Genomic DNA, 24,810 nt, shown 5'->3' with positions numbered 1-24,810 from the left:
AAGGCTGTTAAGACTTCTGGGATTCTACAGGATGGGACAATACAGTGGGGCCTTGACTTAACGAGTGTCCCGACTAACGAGTTTTTTGAGATACCAGCTGTCTCTCGGCAGATTTTTTGCATTGAGTTGATAGAGTAATTTGAGTTAACGAGCTCCTTAACGAGCTCGGTCTCAGAACGAATTAAACTTGTAAGTCAAGGCCCCACTGTAGTTACCTATGCACAAACAAACAATATCCTTCAAGAAAAGGGGCGATTGACTGCAAAGGCACACAGAGGAAAGGCCACTAGAAGGCACAGAAATAAAGTGGTCATCTGCAAGCCAGGAAGAGAATCATCACCAAAAACCAAAACCTGTCAGAACCTTGATCTTGGACTTTTCAGCTTCCAAAACTGGAACTGCTGAGAGCCAGTGTCCATCTCATTGTACAGACACACATGGAGTATCAGTCGTAGCCTATTTATTTAGTCCCTCCTCTTTTCCTCATTGGCTGAGTACTACGGGGTCACCTGTTTCCTCATATGTCCCCTAGGTCTTGCTGTCTCCCATTGGACCATTTAAAATATTGGGCTGAGGAGAACCAAGATGGCGGCATAGGTTAACGCCGGAGTTTGCTGCTTTGAACAACTACTTCAAAAGTGAAACTAAAACACGGAAGGGACATCACCCAGAACCACAGGAACACTGGCTGAGTGGAAGTCCTACAACTAGGAGGAAAGAGAAACGTACACGGACACTCAGAGGAGGCGCAGTGCTGAAGTCAAATTCTGAGGTGCGGAGTGCGTGGAGCGGGCTGGCAGCGGAGGGCGCGGTTGGCGTTTTCAATCGGGAGGGAGTCGCAGACTCTGAGCTCTAGATCCGGGCGAGTCTTTAGGGACCCAGACTCAAACGGGAGAAGCGGGACTGTCTGGCTTTGGTCAGAGCGAGTGCAGCTTTCTCTCCCAGCTTTGCAGCGGGTGCTGGGACTCAGAGAGGCAGAGCCCCTGGGGACAGGACTGAGAGCCGCCATAACTGCTCTCTCCAGCCCACCCTGTTGATCCTGTGCGACCCGCCCCGCCCAAGCCCTGCACAGAGGCATTTGCCGGATAGCCTCAGGCAAAGGCTAGATTAGCACCTCCCTAGAGGACAGAAGTTCTCTCACTGCTGACACAGCTGATTCTCATAGCCACTTGGCCTGGAGGTCAAACCCTCCCTGGAATTAGCTACAACAATCAAGATTTATCTATAAGACTGCGAACAAAGACCACTAGGGGGTGCACCAAGGAAGCATAACAAAATGCGGAGACAAAGAAACAGGACAAAATTGTCAATGGAAGAAATAGAGTTCAGAACCACACTTTTAAGGTCTCTCAAGAACTGTTTAGAAGCTGCTGATAAACTTAATGAGATTTACACGAAAACTAATAAGACCCTCGATCTTATATTGGGGAACCAACTAGAAATTAAGCACACATGGACTGAAATAACGAATATTATACAGACGCCCGACAGCAGACCAGAGGCACGCAAGAATCAAGTCAATGATTTGAAATGCGAGGAAGCAAAAAACATCCAACCGGAAAAGCAAAATGAAAAAAGAATCCAAAAGTGCGAGGATAGTGTAAGGAGCCTCTGGGACAGCTTCAAGCGTACCAACATCAGAATTATAGGAGTGCCAGAAGATGAGAGAGAGCAAGATATTGAAAACCTATTTGAAGAAATAATGACAGAAAACTTCCCCCACCTGGTGAAAGAAATGGACTTACAGGTCCAAGAAGCGCGGAGAACCCCAAACAAAAGGAATCCAAAGAGGACCACACCAAGACACATCATCATTAAAATGCCAAGAGCAAAAGATAAAGAGAGAATCTTAAAAACAGCAAGAGGAAGAAACTCAGTTACCTACAAGGGAATACCCATACGACTCTCAGCTGATTTCTCAACAGAAACTTTGCAGGCCAGAAGGGAGTGGCAAGAAATATTCAAAGTGATGAATACCAAGAACCTACAACCAAGATTACTTTATCCAGCAAAGCTATCATTCAGAATTGAAGGTCAGATAAAGAGCTTCACAGATAAGGAAAAGCTAAAGGAGTTCATCACCACCAAACCAGGATTATATGAAATGCTGAAAGGTATCCTTTAAGAAGAGGAAGAGGAAGAAAAAGGTAAAGATACAAATTATGAACAACAAATATGCATCTATCAACAAGTGAATCTAAGAATCAAGTGAATAAATAATCTGATGAACAGAATGAACTGTTGATTATAATAGAATCAGGGACATAGAAAGGGAATGGACAGACTATTCTTGAGGGGGAAAAGGGTATGGGAGATGCGGGAAGAGACTGGACACAAATCGTGCACCTATGGATGAGGACAGTGGGTGGGGAGTGAGGGCGGAGGGTGGGGCGGGAACTGGGAGGAGGGGAGTTATGGGGGGGAAAAAAAGGAACAAATGTAATAATCTGAACAATAAAGATTTAATTAAAAAAATAAAATAAAATAAAATAAAATATTGGGCTGAGGCCTTTCTAGCTGCCTCCACTCCCCTGTCTAGCTGAGGCAGACACCTCCAGGGTTTCCACCATGATGTTGGCCCTGTGCACAGTTCTTTGTTTCTCTTCCCTCCTCCCTACATTCTGTTTGCCCTGGGGAAATTCAGTAAATTCCATCAAAAGCCCACCATGCTGGAGATGGATCACAGAGATCCATTTCCTACAAATTCCCACCTCTTCTTTTTACACTAATTGATCCTATCTCCATTAGCTGTTCTAAAACCTGTTGGCTTTCTTAGAAGAAGGAAGAGGGAGAGAGAATCTACATAGGTTCCTCCATTACCAGCTTCAGAGCAGTTGGAGTGGTGAGAAGCACGTCTCAGGGTCCCATCCATTACTCCTCCAGTTGGTCCATCGTCCTTGCTCTGCTCATGTCTGATAGAGACAAACTGTTATAAAATTTCAAAAGTTAGAACAGCAAGAATTACGACAAACAGTCCGGTGGAAGGAACAAAACATACAAAAAACAAAACAACATTTTAATTCTGGGGGGTAAGAGATCAACCAAAGGACTTGTATGCATGCACATAAGCATAACCAATGGACAAAAGACACTGGGGGATAGGGAAGGCTAGGGGACTAGGACACATATGTAATATGTAATATTATGTACATATTACACATATGTAATACCCTTTGTAATACTTTAAGCAATAAAAAAAATTTCAATTCTAATAATTGCCTATTGAAATATAATTTTTCTCCCTAAAATCACCCTTATATTTATTAAAGAATCAAATTAAGATCAATTTATCTATTGCATTAAGTCCAGTTTCATTTGCAAAACACAACAAGATTAGCAATTGACCTCCTTTGCTGGAATTTCATGATTGAGTCTTAATGTGCCCCTCAGGGCAGAGAAGCCAAGCCATCCAGCTGCCCTCAGGCCTGCCTGGAATATCTGCCGGGTTAGGCAAATTCTTCGCCAAGATCTGTACCTGTGGTGGCTCCACCAGGGCCCAAACCCCAATCCTCAAGGCTCACCATAAATATGGCCCAGCCAGCGTTGAGTGTCGACCTATGAACCAAGAAGTCATGGTTTGATTCCTGGTCAGGGCACATGCCTGTGTTGTGGGCTTGATTTTCAGTGTGGGGCATGCAGGAGGCAGCTGATTAATTATTCTCTCTCATCATTGATGTTTCTGTCTCTCCCTCCCTCTTCCTTCCTCTCTGAAATCAATAAAAATATTTTTTTAATTTAAATATGGAACTGTCATTTGACCCAGTGATCCCACTTCTACAAATATATCCCAAGAATCCCAAAACACCAACCAGAAAGAATGTATGCACCCCTATGTTCATAGCAGCTCAATTTACAATAGCTAAGATCTGGAAAGAGCCCAGTGCCCATCAGTAGATGAGTGGATAAAAAAGCTCTGGAATATACCATGGAATACTATACAGCAGTAAAAAAGAAGAATCTCTTACCCCTTGAGACAGCATGGAGGGATGTGGAGAGTATCATGGTGAGTGCAATAAGCCAGTCAGAGAAAGACAAGTATCACATGATCTCACTCATATGTGGAATCTAAGTAACAAAATACACTAATGAATGGAGTGGATCCAGAGACATGGAAGCATGGAACAGAATGCAGAAACTCAGACGGAAGGCAGGGGAGGGTGGGAGGGTGGGAGATGATCAACCAAACAACTTCTATGCATATATGCATAACCCATGGACATAGACAACAGGGTGATGAAGGCCTGGGCCAGGGAGGGGTCAATGGTGGGAAAAGGGGGACATATGTAATACTTTCAACAATAAAGATTTTATTTAAAGAAACAAAGAAAAAGAGCCCAAATAAATAAAATCAGAAATAAAAGAGACGAATATCTGAGATCACAGAAATACAAAGAATTGTAAAAAAAAAAAAAAAAAAAAAAAATGACGAACAACTATAAGTCAATAAGCTGAACAACGTGGGCAAATGGACAAAATTTTAGAAACATACTGTGGGAGCACAGGTCTTTCTCTGCTAGGAACTGGACCTTCACAGATGCCGGGTATTGGACTGAGAAGATATGAGCAGTTGTAGGCATATAGAAGAGTCATTATTGCTGACCAAGTAGCCATTACTAAGACCATCAGACAAAACATTTCTTCAAAGTAGCTTCACAAAGTAGCCATACAAGGCAGCCCTTACTAATTCAGTAGCAAACACATGAGCCATACTAAGCAGCCACACACTGGCTGGTCAACAACACATCTTTATGCCAGTTTAGACAAAAGAGGCTTCTTGCCAAATAGTGACATCAGTATTTGGGTTATAGAAAAGTATGCCAACGCAGTGTATACTGAAAGGGTTAATCAAGAAACAGGGCTCTAATTCAGCAGGGGCTAACAAAAGAAAGCTTGTTCTGCAAGCCTAAGCCTTGCACAGACATGCTTCTCTTGATTGGTTATTTTATAGAAATTCCTGAAGACCATAACCCTGAACAGCTTCCAGGAGGAAGGAGTCTGGAGCCAGCAGAAGGACAAAGGGCAAGACCGTAAAACTACGACCAGGGGCATGGTTCTGATATGTGTGTCAAGCCAAACCATCTGCAGCTCTCCCTACGCACATAAAAAGCCTGCTCCCTTCTCATTCAGCATTGACTCCTTTCTCGGACTCAGCCCACCTGCACCCAGGTGCCTTAAATAACTATCTTTTTTACTACACTGAGCCTTGAGTCAGTTCTGTGCAACCCCAGCCCAACTCCAAACCTTTCATATACAATACAATCACTGTGTCCTTGCTCATATTGACCTTGAACATCCGGCATCCTCTGAACAGGGCCCCCACACTCCAACTGGCCTTGAACTTTCGGCAGACTTTGATTAGGGCTCCCACACATACAATCTTCTAAAACTCAATCAGGAAGAATCAGAAAACCTGAATAGACCAATAACAACTAATGAAATTGAAGCAGTAATCAAAAAAACTCCCAGCAAGCAAAAGTCCTGGACTGGATGGTTTTACAGGCAAATTTTACCAAATATTCAAAGAACTAACACCTATCCTCCTCAAAGTATTTCAAAAAATTCAAGAGGAGGGAAGACTTCCAAGCTCTTTTTACAAGGCCAGGATTATCCTAATTCCAAAAACAGATAAAGACACTACAAAGAAAGAAAATTACAGGCCAATATCCCTGATGAGCAAAGATGATAAAATTCTCAACAAAATATTAGGAAATCAGATCCAGCCATACATTAAAAAGATCATATCATACACCTTGATGAAGTGGGATTTATTCCATGGATGCAAGGCTGGTACAATATTTGCAAATCAATTACTGTATTGTGACACATCACATAAATAAAACTAAGGATAAAAATCACACGTCCTATCAATAAAGGCCAAAAAAAATCATTTGACAAAATCCAGCACCCATTTATGATAAAAACTCTCAGAAAAGTGGGAATAGAGGGATCATACCTCAACAGAATAAAGGCCATAGCATATATGACAAACCTACAGCCACCATCATACTCCATGAGTTAAATGTAAGTCGTGAAACCATAAAAACCTTAGAACAGCGGTTCTCAACCTGTGGGTCGCGACCCCTTTGGGGGTCAAACGACCCTTTCACAGGAGTTGCCTAAGACCATCAGAAAACACATATATAATTACATTTTGTTTTTGTGATTAATCACTATGCTTTAATTATGTTCAATTTGTAACAATGAAATTGGGGGTCACCACAACATGAGGAACTGTATTAAAGGGTCGCGGCATTAGAAAGGTTGAAAACCACTGCCCTAGAAGAAAACATAAGCAGTAAAATCTCAGACATCTCACATAGCAATGTTTTTGACAATACATCTACTGAAGCATGAGAAACAAAGGAAAAATAAACAATGGGACTACATCAAACTAAAAAGCTTCTGCACATGAAAAGAAACCACCAACAAACTGTTAATAAGGGGTTAATTTCCAAAATATAGAAAGAACCCCTACAACTCAACAAAAGGAAGACAAACAATCCAATTTAAAAATGGGCAAAGGACCTGAATAGACACTTCTTCAAAGAGGGCATACAGATAGCCAATAAACATGAAAAATGCTCAGCGTCACTAATCATCAGAGAGATGCAAATTAAAAATACAATGAGGTATCACCTCACACCTGTCAGAATGGCTACTATGAAGAAATCAACAAACAAGTGCTGGTGAGGATATGGAGAAATGGGAACCCTCTAGCACTGCTGGTGGGAATGCTGATTGGTGCAGCCACTGTGGAGTTTCCTCAAAAAATTAAAAATGGCCGAAACCGGTTTGGCTCAGTGGATAGAGCGTCGGCCTGCGGACTGAAAGGTCCCAGGTTCGATTCCGGTCAAGGGCATGTACCTGAGTTGCGGGCACATCCCCAGTAGGAGATGTGCAGGAGGCAGCTGATCGATGTTTCTCTCTCATTGATGTTTCTGACTCTCTATCTCTCTCCCTTCCTCTCTAAAAAATCAATAAAATATATTTAAAAAAAAATTAAAAATGGCACAAGCTGGTTTGGCTCAGTGGATAGAGAGTTGGCCTGTGGCCTAAAGGGTGTGGGTTCTATTCCAGTCAAGGACGCATGCCCGGGTTGCAGGCTTGATCCCCAGTAGGGGGCATGCAGGAGGGAGCTAATCGGTGATTGTCTCTCATCATTGATGTTTCTGTCTCTCCTTCTCCCTTCCTCTCTGAAATCAATAATAAATAAATAAATAAATAAATAAATAAATAAATAAATAAATAAAACAAGTAACTTAAAAAAAAATTTTAAATGTAGCTGCCATTTGGCACTGTGATCCCACTTCTAGGAATATATCCTATGAATCCCAAAACACCAATTAGAAAGAATATATGCACCCTTATGTTCATAGCAGCGCAATTTACAGTAGCTAAGATCTGGAGTGTCCATTAGTAGATGAGTGGATAAAAAAAAGCTGTGGTACATTTTCACCATGGAATTCCATGCGGCTATTAAAAAGAAGGCTCTCTTACCCTTTGAGACAGTATGGATGGACTTAGAGAATATTATGCTAAGCAAAAAAAGCCAGTCAGAGAAAGACAAATATCACATGATCTCACTTATATGCGGAATCTAATTAACAAAATAAGCTGATGATCAAAATACGTCCAGAAAAAAAATACATCCAGAAATATGAATAAATGGTACAAGATGACAGATCTCAGAGGGAAGGGTGTGGTGGGGAATGGGAAGAGATTAATCAAAGAGTGCATACTAGTATGCATAGCCCATGGACACAGACAATAGTGGGATGTAGGGTGGGCAGGCGTTGGGTGGAGTGGAGCAAAGAGTAGGAGGCGGGTAATGAGAGGTATCTGTAATACTGTTAACAAAGTAAAAAACTAAATTTTTAAATTTATTTAGATAAAGGTTTCAAATCTGCTTCTTCTCCAAGGAAACACCAAATGCAGATGACACCAGTGCTACAGGAAGGCCTGGAACTCCCGAGGCCTTGGAATGGGAGGCTGCAGCAGCTTCCATGGAGGATTTGGCAGCAGCATCCAGGGCCAACGTCATGGCGGGGGTCAGGACCGGGCTGAGGCCGTGTAACTAGCGGAGGCATGAACGAGGACAAGGAGTGGGTCCCTGTCACCACGCTGGGTCACCTGGTTAAGAACATGAAGATCAAATCCCTGGAGAATATCTGTCTCTTCTCCCTGCCCATCAAAGAATCTGAGACCATTGACTTTTCCTGGGGACATCTCTCAAGGATGAGGTTTTGAAAAATATGCCCATGCAAAAGCAGACGCGCTGGCCAGAGGACCCGGTTCCAGTGCTCCAAGGAAGTAGCCACTGCTATCCGTGGAGTCATCATCCTGATCAAGCTCTCTAGTGTCCCTGTGCAGTGAGGCTACTGGAGGAACAGGATTGGCAAGCCCCACACCATCCCTTACAAGAAGACTAGCTGATGTAGCTCTGTGCTGGTGTGCCTCATCTCTGCCCCAGAATTACTGGCATCATCTCAGCCCCTGTGCCCAAGAAGCTGCTGCTGATGGCTGGTATTGGCGACTGCTGTCCCTCGGCCAGGGGCTGCACTGCCACCCTGGGCAACTTCACCAAGGCCACCTTTGCTGCTGTCTCTAAGACCTACAGCTATCTCACCCCAGACTTCTGAAAAGAGACCGTGTTCACCAAGCCTCCCTATCAGGAATTCACAGACCCTCTTGTAAAGACTCACACCAGAGTTGCTGTGCAGAGGACTCAGGCTCCAGCTGTGACCAACACATAATTTTATACAAGAAAAATAAAGTAAGTTAAGCCTGTTTTTTTAAAAAGCTTTCAAATCTACAGATGGTACAGAATGAGTCTAACAGACCCCCAGGTAACATCCAGATTTGATAGATGTAAACATTTCCCTATGTTTGTATCAGACCTCTTCCTTTTAGAAATAAAACATTATTGATACAGATCAAGCTGCTGGCCCCTCTTCTCTGTTCCCTTCTTCCTCCCTCCATCCCTGGAGAAACCACTGAACTCAGGTTGCCGTGAATCACTCCTCGGTGTATTTTGCACTTTTACACAATATGTGTGGGTACACTTGATGATGCAGAATCATTGTTTTGTTTTTTTAATATATATTTTTATTGATTTCAGAGAGGATGGGAGGGGGAAAGAGAGATAGAAACATCAATGATGAGAGAATCACTGATCTGCATGCCCCACATTGAGGATAGAGCCTGCAACCCAGGCATATGCCCTGACCAGGAATCGAAACCTGACCTCCTGGTTCATAGGTCAGCGCTCAATCACTGAGCCACACCAGCTGGGCCAGAATTGTTGTTTGGGGTGTGTAGTAGTCCTTAGTGGCTTCTACCAAATCTTTCCAGCTCTTCATCTTCCAGGCCATACCTTCTGGGTCTCTCAGTTGGCTCAGTTAATGTCAGTTGACATGGTCATAAAAATGTCAATTGCTATGAGGAAATTAAGACAGGATGGTCTAAGATAGCGGCCGGCAAACTGCGGCTCACAAGCCACATGCAGCTCTTTGGCCCCTTGAGTGTGGCTCTTCCACAAAATACCACGTGCGGGCATGCACGTACAGCGATTGAAACTTTGTGGCCCATGCGCAGAAGTCAGTTTTTGGCCTGGGCGAGTCTATTTTGAAGAAGTACTGTTGATATTTGGCTCTGTTGACTAATGAGTTTGCGGACCACTGGTCTAAGATGTGCCAGATATTGATCACATATTTTAAAACTGTATATCAAAGAAGCAAGTGGATCCAGTAAGAATCCACTTCGACAATTCATGGTAATTTTTTTAAAAAGGTTTTATCGCCCAAAAGTAGTGTTCTATAGACTGCACTTCTTAAACTTCAATATGTAACAAATCACTGACAGATTTAGTCAAAATTCAGGTTTTGATTCAGTAAATCCAGGGGTTAAGGGGAAAGGGATTCTGCATTTCAAACAAGCCCTTGTAATGCTAGGGATGCTGACCTTGAGCATCTCCTCAGTTTGGAGACAAAAGTCATTTTGCAAAGTATACTGAACAAACTGAAAACAATGGGGTAAAAACATGACTTATGTTTTTTGTCCTGTGAGTAAAATGTCAATCTCACCTTTTTGCATCAGACTCTTTGGGGATGGAGAAGACCCCTCCTCTCACAGAGGAGAAAAGGAAAGCCACTGCAACTTGTCCAACAACAGCTTGATGTAACAATGATTTCTAGGACATAAAGAGTCTCTGCTTACAGAATGTATTAGGTTTCAATCAGAAAGGCTGAATCACTAGAAGAGATATATTAGATGACAGATAGGTGATAGATGATAGATAGATAGATAGATAGATAGATAGATAGATAGATAGATAGACAGATAGATACTAGTCGACAGATGATAGATGATAGATAGATGATAGATAGATAGATAGATAGATAGATAGATAGATAGATAGATAAAGATATCAGGGGTTTAACTTTGTGCAATTAGTGGAGTTGTTAAGCAGTCCCTAAGATTGTCTTAGTGACTAATACTCACACTCGAAGTGCACATGGCAGGCAGTTAGGAAGAGAAGACAGATGTAAAGTGGGGGAAAGCTAGGACACACTGGAACAAACTTGCCTCTACCCTTGGTGGTATGAGCATCTACAGTAGAAGCTGGCATCCTTCATCCTGGAGCTAAACACACACCCAGCCAAGGAGTTGAAGTTGAAGGAAGAACCAGGAGAAGGTGGAATAATTGCTGGCCTGGCTGCTGCCCTATGCAAAAATATAGATCACACAGTTCGTAGATCACACCCTGTGTGATCTACAAAATAGAAGCTACTTTATTCTGACCGCCAAATCTGGCCCAAGAATCTTTTAGTCCATCCTAATGGACACATACAGAGAAGGTAATTCCAGGATATAGTTCATTCAGCCTAGTCAAGCTGACACATTACAAAGCCACCACATAGAGGCTGGAGGAGGGTGGTGATATGGTAAGTGGTTGCTGGAGAGACGGTCACATGACCAGCTCTGCTCTCTCTTAGGTATCTTACAGGATGTGTCTAATAACCCCTGGGTGGCTTTTTTTTTTAGAGTTAGGGGATGGGGGACCACTAATACTTACCTCTTATTTGGCTTTAACTTTTCCTCCAAAACATACAGAAACATTTTCTATCCTATATAATAAAGAGCTAACATGCAAATGGTTGTCACTCCCTCGAGCCCTTGCGCCCTCACGCCCTTGCCGGGGGACCTGAGGCTGGGCCAGGGGACCTGAGGCCATTCCCCCCGGCAGGCAGGGCTTGACAGGGGACCTGAGGCTGCACCCCTGCCCTGCAGGGCTTAACCTGGGGGTAGGGCCACCCAGGTCTGGGTCTCGCGCAATTTTGAGGCCTGTGCAGGTGGGCAGGGACTTGACTCTGGGTCCCATGGCGCACCCCAGACTCTGACAGGAGGGAGATTTTCACATACATTTTACTAATTTTCTTTCATCTCTGACAGTTCTATTATAGAAAAAGGGCAAACAGCAATATTAAAATATTTCCTCTAACTAATTCCTTTTTAATGTGCATGATTTCGTGCACCAGGCCATCAGTTTATATATAATTATGTAACTTGAATCAAGGTGCATCTGATTAGTTGTCGTTAGGTTATGGTTATATTTAAACAATAGTCCATCATTAAACAATAGTCCATCTTTCAGCCAATACTTTTTTAATAGACATTTTTTTGTGTGTGAACAGTTTTATGTTTATAGAAAATTCCACAAAAAGGAAAGTCCCCATATACCTCCTCTCCCTCTACACACATTTTCCCCTATCTTGCAGGAATATACTTTTGTTACAATTGATGACCAATAGTGGAACATTACTACTAATTAAATTGATACCTTACATTAGAGCTCACTCTGTGTTGTACTAAGGCTTTTTACAAATGTATCCACCATTACAATATCAAACAAATTACTTTTACCCATTTAAAAATGCTGTGCTTCATCTCTTCATCTCCACCCCCATCCCATGATTCCCCTTGCAACCACTGATCTTTTTACTGATCTCTATAGCTTTGCCTTTTCCAAAATGTCACATAATTGTAATCACACAGTATATCATCTATTCAGGTTGTCTTCCAAAGTGGCTGTATCATTTGGCATTTCCATTGGGAATTGAGAGTTCTGTTCCACATCCTCACAGCATTTAGTGTTGTTGTTTTGGATTTTAGACTTTTTTTACATATATTTTTATTGATTTTAGGAAGGAAGGGAGAGGGAGAGAGAGATAGAAACATCAATGATGAGAGAGAATCATTGATTGGCTGCCTCCTGCACACCCCCTACTGAGGATTGAGTCCACAACCCAGGCATGTGCCCTTGACCGGAATCGAACTCGAGACCCTTCAGTCCACAGGCCAATGCTCTATCCACTGAGCCAAACCAGCTGGGGCTAGATTTTAGACATTTTAATAGATGTATCCCATTGTCTTAATCTGCAATTCCTGATAACATCTGATGTTGAGCAACTTTTCATATGCTTCTGTATATCTTCTTTGGTGAGACATCTGTTCATAACTTTTGTCCATTTTTAATTGGATTATTTGTTATCTTATGGTTGAGTGTGAAGAGTTTTTTGTATATTTTGGATCCAAGTTCATCATCAGATGTGTTTTGCAAATATTTTATCCCAGTCTGTAACTTGTCTTTTAATTCTCTTAACAGCCAATAATTTTTTGGCAGATAGGCTGGCTATTGATATTTTTTAAAATAGAAAAACAGCCCACAAAGTGGAAGAGGGGAGATATTTGAGAGAAATGACAACTATTGAGAAATCAAGCATCATGGAGTAGCAACTGCTAATCTTTCTTCCAGGAAGCCCACCTGGATTACATCAGCCCCTGGCACCCTCTTCTGCTTCTCAGCCCTTATGAAACATTTGAAGCTTGACTCAGCATCTTCCCCAAATCTCCTATCGCAGTGGTCAGCAAACTGCGGCTCGCAAGCCACATGCGGCTGGCTCTTTGGCCCCTTGAGTGTGGCTCTTCCACAAAATACCACGTGCGGGCGCACACGTACAGTGCTATTGAAACTTCGTGGCCCATGCACAGAAGTCGGTATTTTGTGGAAGAGCCACACTCAAGGGGCCAAAGAGCCACATGTGGCTCGAGAGCTGCAGTTTGCCGACCACTGTCCTATCTCAATGGTGATCCCATGGTGCCCTTGTCCCTGGGCCAGAGACTCCCCAGCCCTTGGATGTCTCTCCTTGGCTCCTCATAGAGATAGAGTTCCACATTGTTGTCAGTACTTCCCCTTCCTTCACTTCCGCATTTCAAGGTCTGTTCCACCTAACCCCTAGCCCAGTCCTGGACCTCTGCTGGATGTCCATCCCCCCAAGCCCCAACAGCCAATCAACCCCATCCACTCGGTCTCCTTTCTGCTCCACAGCCCTACTGTGGACCAGCACTTTCCTTGCTCCTCATTCTGCTCCACTCTCCTCCCTGAGTTCCCAGCTTTAGTGTCACCTCACCACCTCTCCCACCACACCCATTCCCCCCCCCCCCCCAACAAATATTTATCAGTCCGGTTCTGTACTGGACAGAGGACAGAGTGGTGACCTAGGCAATCATGTTGAATGCAAGGTCCCTAATGTTGCCATTTTTCAGGGCTCTCTTGAGGCTGAGTGGATTTGTTGTAATTTAGAAGACCGGAGAAAAACCAAGCAACGCTTAGAGAAATGAGTTACACAGCTTTATTACCCCGGTGGACTCAGAGGAGGTTGCCTCTCAAATTCTGAGCAAACCAATATGGTGAAAGCCCCTCTTTTATCCCCTTTTGGTTTCTTTGTCCCCCAAATGTGGGATGGGAGTTCCGGACTTTTCTTGGGCTTTGCAAAAACCCCCGTGGGTTGGGATGGGGGTCTTGAGATCATATCTAAGGGGCTGGCCTGGCGCCAGTGCTAATAACCCCCCTCTGGAGGCTGTGTAATGGTTTATGGCCTCAGGTCTTGCGAGATCAAATTCTGGGAAAGGGGCAGTGACTTATTATAGGTTATCAAGAATGTACACTGGGCTTGCTGGCACAGATTCAGATTGCTAGCCCCCCCCCCCCCCCAAATATCGGGGTTACATTGGAATTGGCCTTTTAGCCTTCTCAGGCTCTCCAGAACTCCAGCCCTAGTGTCCCGTGCTTCCTGGGGCACCCCACAGGCCTCTTACGCTCCCAGCATCCCACACTGACCCACGCCTCCTGCTCATTTTCTAGCATCCCTGCCTGGTGAAGCATCTGCTCCTCCACTGAACGCTGAGCTCCGAGCATGGAGCCTGAGGCTGTCAGCCGCCGCGGTGGCCCCAGCACAGATGTCACGGAGTGGGCCAGACGAACGAACCTGGAAGAAAGCCTGCAGGACCATACAGGGTCATGCCATCTGCCCTCTGTCCCTCACTCGGACCCGAGATACCCTGTTTCTGAAGTCAAAGAGCAGTAAGTTTGGCATCTCCTTGCCTAGTTCTCATCCTCTTAGGGTGCAAGTCCCATTTCGTCAAGAAAATCAAGTGAGCCATTAGGACTTTTTGACTTTAGGGAACAGCCAGTAGTGAGAGGGAGGACGCAGAAAGCAAGCGGGCTCCACCGCTTTTCCACGCCCCTCCCACCTTCATTCAGCGGGACCCTCCCGCCCCGTCGGCGCGCTCGTGACGTCAGAGCGGCGCCGCCGGAGAGGCGCGGGCGGCGGCGGAGGCGCCGTCATGGAGTTAGTGCGGGAAGCGCGGGAACTGGTTTGCTGGGCTACGGAAGAGATGGAGGCGCCCGAGGCTGCCCGGGCCCCGGAGTCGACGCTGCGCAGGTGAGGGCCGCGCGGGAGTGAGGGCCACCCATCCAGGAGAGAGCCTCCGGGGTGCGAGCCCGTCTTTACGGAAGACGCGCCCTCCTCCGCGCCAGGCACCCCCTCTAAGGGCGCCCCCCAGCCCCCCAGGAGTGTGTTCAGGAAGAGGGTCCTGGGTCTCAGTGAGGACGACCGGGCGGTAACCCTCACCCTCCACCCCGCCCCGGGAGCCGCCCGACGTCCCTGGCACCGGTGCGGTCCCTCCCGAGTTGTGAAGCCCTTCGTCACTAAGTGTAAATAGGAACCCCTGCGTCGGGAAGGCTGTCTGCACCACCCACCACCCAGCTCAGCCAGGGAGGACATTCGAGTCAGCCAAGACCACCCCATTGGAGACGAAATCTGTAGGAATGATAGCCACGTCCAATGGTGACAGAGATCCCCACCCCGCCTCTGGAAGGAACCCTCTCCCAGGAGAAAGGAGGCACCCCACCAGGGAGGGAGGAAGACCGCCCCACACCCAGAGCGAAGCCCACCCTCTCAGTGACCCATCCAAGAAGGAATATCCTGACCCCAAAATGTGAACCCGCCCTCCCTGGGAGAAGTGAGGATTCCCTAGTGAAGACCCCACCCCCACCCGGGGAACTGGGACCCGCCACACTGATGCCCGGCGCACCTTTGCCTGCTGTCCCCACAGGCTGTGTCTGGGCCAGGGGGCCGACATCTGGGCCTACGTCTTACAGCATGTGCGCAGCCAGAGGTGAGCCTGGCTGCAGCGGGCGGCTGCGGCAGGGGAAGGGACATAGGCACGTCCCACAATGACTTCTCCTCCTCCTACTTCTCCACTTAGGACTGTCACGAGGATCCGGGGAAACCTACTCTGGTAACTTGTCCTCAAAGCTATCCTATTTTCCCCAGTCCCATCCAGCCCTGTCCCCACCCACAGCCTTACACCTCCTGGAAGTCCCTGTCATTCCCTAACTTCGTCCTCATTTCCTCAGGTATGGCCACAAATACAGTTCAGAGGTAAGAAGCATGTCCTGCAAGATTTTCTTTTATCAAACGAGAGGATCATTTGTTCTGGGCCAGCCTTGTATTGAGTGATAATGGGGATACTGGGTCACAAAACAGCCTTGATCCATACATTCATAGGATTTACGGTCAAGGGGAGGCAGGCATGAGCTACGGGAACGGGAAGAACATAGATATGAGGCATCACAGCTGGTGAGGGAAGACAGGAGAATGCATTAGTTTGGGAGAGATACTGAGGCCAGGGTGGGACTTAGTATGTGGGAGCGGTCCAGGTGATATCTGGAGGGACACTTCTAAGAGATCTTGAGACTCTTAGATGAGGGGCTCATGAGGAGATGAGGACTGGGACAGAGATGTGGCATCAATGCAGAGACAGGAAACAGGTTGGGAAGGTGATCTAATTCCAGAGGAAGGGCCCAGGATAGGTCTCTAATGTTCCTCTGAGCCTAGAGGTTCAGACACGGTAACTGCCTAGGGGGAAAAAATCTGCCACACCCCTGGGCAGATGAGACTCGTGCTCCACAAAGGACAGCCAGGCCAGGCTGAGCCAAGGCTAGGCCATGTATCTGGCCCTGTACCTGATCCCACAGGCCTGTCGGAAGTCGGAGCTGGAAGCTGCCGTTGCCCACCTTCGGGCAGAGATCCAGGAGTTAGACCAGAGCTTGGAGCTGATGGATCAAGAGACCGAGGCTCAGGGTAACTCATGTGGCTGAACAGATGGGCAGCAGAAAGGGTATTGGGAAGGTACTGATGACCACGCTGCTCCTCCCGCAGACATGGCCATGGAGCAGGTATTGCAGAGCATGCAAGACACCCAGCGGCATGCTCTCCTCCTTCGGGGCCAAGCTGGGGCCATGAGAAGGCAGCAACGTGGACTCCAACATCCCATGCAGTGGCTACAGAATCAGCTCGGGCGCCTGCAGGACATAGAAAGGTGGGCTTCAGGTGCCCACCAGGCTGGGTGGAGAGACATTTTCCTTAGAGACCCCAGTATTCTGCCCTGACCCCTTCTTGAGTTCCAGAATTCTAGGCTCTGCTCTTTGGATTTAAAATCCATGAGGCCAGGAAGTTTTGTCATCTCACCCACCAGTATTTGTGCCTAGAATGGTGCCACCTATATATCTAGAACACCACTGCTAGGAAAGAAAAGTAAACAAGGAACAACCCTGCCTTGAGCCAAACCGGTTAGGGCAACCATTGTTATTCTAATGGTGATGAGGACATATATTGTATACAAGGGTTTTGAGCAGAATAGTGACATGATGGGACATAAAGGGTACCCAGGGGCCCACCTGAGACAGATGGTAAACTAGAAAGCAAACAAACCCAGTAATTGCAGGTAGAGATGAGTGCTATGAAGAAAAAATTATATAAGGGGAGAAGAAGATGCTACTCTAGGTAGGATGGTCAGAGAAGGCCTCTCTGAGGAGGTATCATTTGAGTTGGGGAAGGAACTTCCATGAAGAGGGACAGCAAGAGCAGAAGCCCTGAGCTTGGCATATGGGAAGAACAGCCAGGAGTGTAGTTCAGTCTAAGTTCCACAGGCAAGAGGGAGAGCATGAGAAGGTGAGGTTGAGAGGTGGACATAGCACCATGGAGTCACTGGAATGCAATTCATGCCCTGGGTTGGCCACTTACAGTGTGACCTTGGGCAAAGTGTGTGCCTCAGTTTCAAAGATCTATAGAAAGAATATTACCTACTTTACATTGGCAGGTATGATAATTGAGTTAAGTCATGCAAAGTGCTTAGAAGAGTTTCTGTTAACCATTGTTATTCTTTTTCTTTTTTTAAATATATTTTATTGATCTTTTACAGAGAGGAAGGGAGAGGGATAGAGAGTTAGAAACATTGATGAGAGAGAAATATCAATCAGCTGCCTCTTGCACACCCCCTACTGGGGATGTGCCGCAACCAAGGTACATGCCCTTGACCGGAATCGAACCTGGGACCCTTCAGTCCGCAGACTGATGCTCTATCCACTGAGCCAAACCGGTTAGGGGAACCATTGTTATTCTAATGGTGATGAGGATATATATTGTATACAAGGGTTTTGAGCAGAATAGTGACATGATCTTTCTGAGGTTTTAACAGGATCATTTAACTGCTGAGTGGAGAACAGACTGCAGAGAATTAAAGTAAGGAAGACCAATGAGGAGGCTAATGTCAACCAGCCAGGAGATGACAGTGGCCTAATTTTGGAGATGGCCCCTGAGATTCAGACGCAGGGATCCCTGTGACTAGCTTTGCTGGCAGCAGGAGGGGACACAAACATCTGTTCTCCCACCTCCCTCCTACCAGGGACCCAGCCCCAATTGCATTCTTTCTAGGAAGGCTAAAATGGATATAACCTTTGGCCCCTTGACATCGGCAGCCCTAGGCCTGGAGCCTGTGGTCCTGGTAAGAGTCCTGGGCCATGGGGGGGGAAAGGAGGGAGTCTGGGATCAGGTGGGCCCCTGGGGACCCTTTATGTCCCATCCTCTTGTTCCCAGGGTGATGTCCGAAGAGCCTGCACCCTCCGAACCCAGTTTCTACAGAACCTTCTGATTCCTCAGGCCAAAGGAGGCAGCATTCCGTGAGTGTCACTGAGCCCCCAGAAACCCTACAAAGAACCTGGGCTTTGGAAGGAGTTACTTGCCTGTTAATTCATCAGACACTGAGTGTCTGGGCTGTGTCAGCCCCAGGGCCGGCCCTGACAGGCCTCCCAGACGGGAAGAGGTGGAGACAGACCCATCCCAGACAGTAACAACCCAGGCAGTTAGGACTATTGGGGGATAGGGAAGTCTAGGAGGCTCTGGGTACTGAGTAGAGACACCCTACCCAGCTAAGGAAGCAGGGAGGATGGGTCTCTGGTGAGGAGGCTTAGTAAAGGTAAAAGGTTGAGAGGGTGTTCCAGGCAAGCAGCACATGTGAGAGGGCCCATGGTCAGCAAGTTGGTATAAGAGGGGAGATCAAGTCTAATAAGCATGGATGAATTTGGTTTCCTCGTCTGTAATCTGGGCACAGGGACAGGTCCCACTTTATGGGGTGGTGGTGATCATTAGAGGGAGAATTGATATGTCTTGTAACATTTGCTGTCCCCTCCCCCAACCCCACAGAACCCCTCAAGATGACCACTTTGGAACTTCCTACCAGCAATGGCTTAGCTCAGTGGAGGTGAGGGGAGCTTTCAGGAAAGACCATACTCACGGTCCCATTATCAAACCTCAGGGTGCCAGGACCTAAATGTTCATCCTTGCCTAGTCCCCTTGTGGTCCCAGCTCACAGCCCTGCCCTGACTTTACCCCTCCCCACACCAGACACTGCTGACAAACCACCCTCCCAGCCACGTCTTGGCTGCCTTGGAACACCTGGCTACAGAACGGGAAGCAGAGATTCTGTCCCTGTGCAGTCAGGACAGACTCCAAGATACGAAGATGGCCAGGTGTGTAGTAGAGTACTTCCATAGTCGGGCAGGGCAGGTGGCTGCGTGAGCTGGGACAGGGCCAAGACCAGGCACAGTGGCCTGCTGATAGGAGCAGAACTGAAATCCAGGGACCAAACCCAGGTGGGGTGGACAGTGGCTACCCTCAAGAGGCCAAGCAAGGAGACGGGGCTCCTCCCTCACCAGTTTCACCCCATCGCCAGGTCCCAGGTCCCAGATCAGTCAGACTCCAGCCAGGCCCTGCCGTCCGTGATGCATCTCATCCAGGTGACCCCCAGGCACCCTTGCAGACTCTTCTCTTTCCCATCCCAAAGCCCACTCAGTCCCCTCACCACCAGGGATGATGCCCTCCCTGACTTTGTCCCCCTGCCCCAGGAAGGCTGGCAAACTGTGAGTGTGCTGGTCACCCAGAGGGGCCCCCTCCTGAAGGAGCATCACATCCTGACCCAGCGCCTCCAGAGCCTGTTGGAGGAGGTGGAGAGGTGTGCCCTGGGAGCCAATGAGAGGTGAGGGAGCTCCCGGGGCAGAGGCCGCTAGGCTGTCTCTCGCCCTGGGGTCTCAGAATATTGGACTTTTTCTGCCTCTGTGGCTTTTGTCCCTGCCTCCCTGCTCTCCTTCCGTTTGTGGCTCCTTGGGCATCCCCTCCTCTACTGTGAGTCTTAGTCACCTTCCTCTCCATTGTTCTCTTCTGCTTGTTCTCCAGGCAGGCATTGGTGCTGGGACTCCGGGGTTATGGCCTGTGGGCAGAGCTCAAGGCCCTGTGTGCCCATAGCCAGGAGCTGGAGGAGGCAGTTGGACGGCAACAGCTTCTGCTGCAGGAGCTACAGGCCAAACAGCAACGGATCCTGCACTGGCGCCAGCTGGTGGTGAGAAGCAGGATTCCGGGGAAATGGAAGGGCCTGGAGGAGGGTCAGGCTGGGAGCCTTATGATCCAGAACTGGGCCTTCTGGTGGGGGAAGAGGCCCAGGATGAGTCTTCCAAGAGGAAGCAGGACCTGTGGAAAGGGGAGGGCAGGGCTGGAGGCTGGGAGTTGGGAAGGAAAAGCAGCCCGTCTTGGTGGCCTCCTGGTTGTCCAGGGGGAGACACAGGAACAGGTCCGATTACTCATCAAGAGCAACTCAGCCAGCAAGACACACCTGAGTCGGAGCCCTGGGGAGGTGAGTTGGGATTTGGAATGAGGTCTGGGCAGGGCCAGGTCTCCTAGGGGATGGGGCTGGGTGATCTCAGGTTTCCCCACCCATCCCTTTCCTTCCCCACAGGTGCTTGCTCTGATCCAGCGAAAGGTGGTCCCCACATCTGAGGCAGTGGCCCCACAGAGCCGGGAACTGCTTCGCTGTCTGGAGGAGGCAGCCCAACATCTGCCCCACCTTCTGCTGGGCACCCTGCTGCGGCACAGCCCTGGAGGGTGAGACGAGGGCCATCCTCTGTATCCCCTCCCTTGGCTGACTGTCCCACTCCAAAAAAATAATCCGCCTACTCCAAAAAAAAATTCCAGACCCCAGTGTTCCCAGGCTACCAGACCTCGCTCAGGTCCTCAGTCCCACTCTGGAATTCTAGTCCCAAGACCCACATCCAAGTTCCTGGACCTCCCAAAATCATCCCTCAGCCCCCAGAGCCTCTGCAACCCAAGCCTTCCTCTCAATGTCCCACCTAAACTGGACTTTCCCCCCAGATTGCATCCCCTGCCTACAGTCCTGCCATCCATCCACCAGCTACATCCTGCGTCCTCAAGGGGCTCCAGCCTTATAGTGCTTAGCCACATTCTGGGGCTACCCACGGGGAAGGTGAGTGCTCTATGCCCTAGGACAGTGATGGCGAACCTATGACACGCGTGTCAGAGGTGACACATGAACTCATTTTTTTGGTTGGTTTTTCTTTGTTAAATGGCATTTAAGTATATAAAATTAATATCAAAAATATAAGTCTCTGTTTTACTATAGTTGCAGATATCAAAAAATTTCTATATGTGACACGGCACCAGAGTTAAGTTAGGGTTTTTCAAAATGCTGACACGCCGAGCCCAAAAGGTTCGCCAGCACTGCCCTAGGACCTATCTTTCCATCCCTAGCCCCACCCGAGATAATTGTCCTTTCCCCCTTCCTCTAGGCTCCAGAGCTGCTCCTCCCAAAGGCTGCCTCGCTTCGCCAGGACCTTCTGTTCTTCCAGGACCAATGTAGTCTCCGGTGCTGGGATCTGCTCCATATGAAGAACAGCCTACCGCCAGGACCATCCACCCAGGGTAGGCCTGCCCCACTTCTCTATCTAGCATCCTTGCCCATTCCCAGGACCATCGACCTCTAGAACCAATCACAAACAACACATTGCTGACACAGAGCCTTCTGAGCTCTGAGTGCTTTAAGCATGTTCACTAGTTTCATCTGCACAGCAGCCCCAGGGGGTTAGTGCTGCCATTCTCCCTTTTACAGAGGAGGGACTTGTAAGCAGAGACCTGCGTAGATGCCCAGACGGCAGAGCTAAGATTTAACTCAGGCGTTCGGACTCCCGATGGGTCTGTGCTCCTAACCACTAGGTGACTGCCTATCTAATTGCCAAGTACATCCAGTATTATGCTTGAATAGTTAAAAGCTGGAATGTAGAGTTAAACTATCTGGATTCTCTTCTCAGGACTACCTCTTGTTGTGTAATCTCCCTATACCTCAGTTTCCTCCTCAGTGGAGTAAGCCTATCTTACAGAGTTGCTGGGAAGACATAGTCAGGTATGAGATTACAGTCATTTTGTCTGCTCATGCGCAGTCTCTTCCAGTGCTTACCATGAGGGACAGAAAGCGTTTAAGATTCCGTTTACAGCCCTAACCGGTTTGGCTCAGTGGATAGAGCGTCAGCCTGCGGACTCAGGAGTCCCAGGTTCAATTCCGGTCAGGGGCATGTACCTTGGTTGCGGGCACATCCCCAGTGGGGAGTGTGCAGGAGGCAGCTGATCAATGTTTCTCTCTCATTGATGTTTCTAACTCTTTATCGCTCTCCCTTCCTCTCTGTAAAAAATCAATAAAATATATTTAAAAAAAAAAAAAGATTCCGTTTACAAATGAGGAAATGGAAATTTCTAAGAAAAGTTGTTCTAGATTCACTCAGCAGCCCCTCAGTGGGTACCTACCAGGTGCTGGCCCCAAGAGCTCAATGGGGAGAGAGGCAAGAGTAGTCCAGCCCCAGGGGTGTCCTGGTGGTAGAATCAAAGAGCAAAGAATCAAAGGGTAAATAGATAGAAGAGGTGAATTGATGAATCAGGGTACTATCAACAAAGTAGGAAGAAACTGTTTTCAAGCCTTTGAGTTTCAGGCTCTCTGCCTTCCCCTCTCCAAGGGGCACGGAGCGGTGTGAAGAGCAGCCCAAGAGCCAGCACAGCTGCATCCCACCTCATGGCCAATGTGAACTTTAACATGTCTAAATGGGTCTTAGTTCCCTCTGCTCCAAAAGCAGTTTTATTTTTCTTCAGCCTGATTTTCTTCCCTCAATAAATGATCCTACCCTCCTGATCCAGGTGCCTAAGCCAGAAACCCAGGAATCATCCTTAATTCCTCCCAAGCCCCTAACCCCACCCACCCACCTTCAACCTGTCAGCAAGCTCTGGGTCCCATCTCCAGAATGCTCCAATCTGCCCCAACCCCATTAGCCTGTGGCTCAGATAATGACAACTGACCACAGAATGGCTAAAGAAAGTGTAAGGGTCATGCCCGGTGTCACAAGGCAAGATTGGAGTCAGGATTCGGGCCCAAAGAGCCTGATCACACCGCAGGTCTGATAGGAGCCTGTTTTGGAGCTGTGGAGGGGGAGTAGAACTAATCACAGTCCCAGGGAAAACACTGGTAAAGTGAAGGGCTGCAGCAGTCGGAGGGGAAACCTTAGGATGAGGAATGCTGGGAAGGACTACCAGGAGGAAAAATAGTGTCTCAAGTGGTCCCTGGGAGGTAGGTGAGGTTTTGCTCAGGAATAGTGAGCAGCAGCAGCCATATAATGCAAGCCCTCAAGTACTATGCTGAGGAGCCTGGACTCTGGCTTGGGGCACTGGGAAGTCTTGGAGGGTTCCAAGCAAGAAAGAGAACGGATCAGGTTTAGGCTTCAGGAAGATCACTGAGGCCTGGAGCCTAAGAGGGAGGCTGGGGATGGGGCATGAGTAGGAAAGGGGGAGAAAGCGAAGAGTAGGTCATGGAGATTGATAGTCTGTCCAGGCGGGAGGCATCCGGGATGAAGTGGGGGAGGAGGAGATAGTGGGCTTGCCCCTGAGATGAGGACTTGGGAGGAGGGAGAGGTTTGGGAGAGATGTTGAGGTCAAGACTAGGTGACTGGAGATTTACTTGGTGTCCCATTGACTGCAAGGCACCAGGGAACTAGAGGACTCACTGCTACCTCCTGGGCTTCTAACCTGCAGAGTTGCTGCAGATCCATGCATCCCAGGAAAAGGAGCAGAAAGAGAATCTGGGGCAGGCTCTGAAGCAGCTGGAGAACCTGCTGGAACAAGCCCTGGAGCGAATCCCCAAGCTGCAGGGGATTGTGGGGGACTGGTGAGAGGGGATTGTGGAGGACTGGTGATGGGGGGTAGGGCTGAGCTGGGTGGAACATGCCAACTCAGGGCTGGGGGAAAAGACGGGGAGAGGAAAGAGGAGGAGACTGGTGACAAGCAGGCCATGATGTGAGGAAGCCAGTGAGGGTCTGAAGGCCTTCCTCTGACACCATTCTCTTCCCCAGGTGGGATCAGCCAGGCCAAGTCACCCTCTCGGGGGAGCTCTGCCAAGGCCTGTCCCTGCCCCAGTGGCGGTTACGCTGGGCCCAGGCCCAAGGCATCCTGCAGCAGCTGTGCAGATGAAGAGGACACAAACAGGAGTCAAGAGCCTCATGTTTGTTCACCCCAACATCTCACCTTCCTCAGTATTAAAGAAAGCATCACCTGGGTGTGTCGCCCATTGTCTCCACCCACACCTGCCCTTCCCCTCATAGGCTGTTCTGCTGCATCCCACCAACGCCAAGAGAATGGGGTGCTCTAGACCCCACCCCAGGTCCCACTGAAACTCTTCTCTTCACCTTCAGCAAAGCATAATTGAGCACCTGCTCTAAACACTAAAAGTCCCTGCTTTCAGGAAATTGACATTCTAGGATAAGGAAGCTGACCACTGATAAGATAAGTAAGCCAGATATCTAGTATGTTGGAAGATAATGGCCATGGAGAAAAATAAAACAAGCTGTAGGAAGTGAAATTTTAAAGAGAGGGCTACACAGCAAAGGTCACCCTCAGTAAATGTGAGAGGCATGCAAAGGCCCTGAGTCCAAATGTGCTAGTGTGACAGCCAAAGAGAAAGTGCAGTTTAGGGTGGGGTAGGGGGATTTAAGAGATGAAATTGCCTTCTAGTTTTTATATAGTTTCTTTTTTTACATTGAAGTCTCTGAGCCATTTGGAATTTATGCAAATGGATCCATTTTTGTCTTTCTTTATATATATTCCAATAGCACTTATTAAAATAGGCCCTGGCCCGTGTGGTCAGTGGTTAGAGTGTTGGCCCGTGCACTGAAGGACTGTGGGTTTGATTCTCCAGACAAGGGTACATACCTGGGTTGCAGGGGGGCGTTTATTGGCAGGGCAGTAA

General features: G+C 47.7%; 1 protein-coding gene and 1 pseudogene across 5 annotated transcripts; both read left to right on the top strand.

Annotated features, from left to right (window-relative positions):
- Positions 1-7,981: 7,981 nt before the first annotated feature.
- On the top strand, positions 7,982-8,755 carry LOC132216254 (small ribosomal subunit protein uS5-like; annotated as a pseudogene).
- Positions 8,756-14,633: 5,878 nt separating this feature from the next.
- HAUS5 (HAUS augmin like complex subunit 5) lies at positions 14,634-24,731 on the top strand. 5 transcript variants are annotated; one of them, XM_059666811.1, is made up of 19 exons: positions 14,634-14,783; positions 15,457-15,519; positions 15,610-15,642; positions 15,761-15,785; positions 16,382-16,487; positions 16,566-16,725; positions 18,120-18,189; positions 18,282-18,364; positions 18,888-18,945; positions 19,089-19,213; positions 19,417-19,480; positions 19,589-19,719; positions 19,917-20,079; positions 20,290-20,370; positions 20,473-20,618; positions 20,886-20,997; positions 21,320-21,452; positions 23,549-23,733; positions 23,918-24,731. In XM_059666811.1, the coding sequence occupies exons 1-19, from the start codon at positions 14,686-14,688 to the stop codon at positions 24,164-24,166; spliced, it is 2,085 nt and encodes a 694-aa protein (XP_059522794.1). In that variant the 5' UTR covers positions 14,634-14,685; the 3' UTR covers positions 24,167-24,731. The 5 variants fall into 5 exon arrangements, with proteins under 5 accessions (XP_059522794.1, XP_059522795.1, XP_059522798.1 ...); XM_059666815.1 differs by having other exon boundaries at positions 14,635-14,783; positions 23,601-23,733; positions 23,918-24,121; XM_059666812.1 differs by lacking the exon at positions 19,417-19,480 and having other exon boundaries at positions 19,528-19,719.
- Positions 24,732-24,810: the final 79 nt, after the last annotated feature.

The sequence above is a fragment of the Myotis daubentonii genome, chromosome 15 (genome assembly GCF_963259705.1).
Source record: "Myotis daubentonii chromosome 15, mMyoDau2.1, whole genome shotgun sequence".
Taxonomy (NCBI): domain Eukaryota; kingdom Metazoa; phylum Chordata; class Mammalia; order Chiroptera; family Vespertilionidae; genus Myotis; species Myotis daubentonii.
The sequence above is the reverse complement of the archived record's forward strand: the minus strand, read 5'-3'. Positions and strand labels throughout refer to the sequence as shown.

What these genes read in the sequence shown, in the direction of transcription:
- HAUS5 (XM_059666811.1), top strand. Translation starts at nt 14,686, where the DNA reads ATGGAGTTAGTGCGGGAAGCGCGGGAACTGGTTTGCTGGGCTACGGAA. An exon ending in ATCCGGGGAAACCTACTCTG is followed by an intron (nt 15,643 to 15,760) that starts GTAACTTGTCCT and finishes TCATTTCCTCAG; the next exon opens with GTATGGCCACAAATACAGTT. An exon ending in CAGGGGATTGTGGGGGACTG is followed by an intron (nt 23,734 to 23,917) that starts GTGAGAGGGGAT and finishes TCTCTTCCCCAG; the next exon opens with GTGGGATCAGCCAGGCCAAG.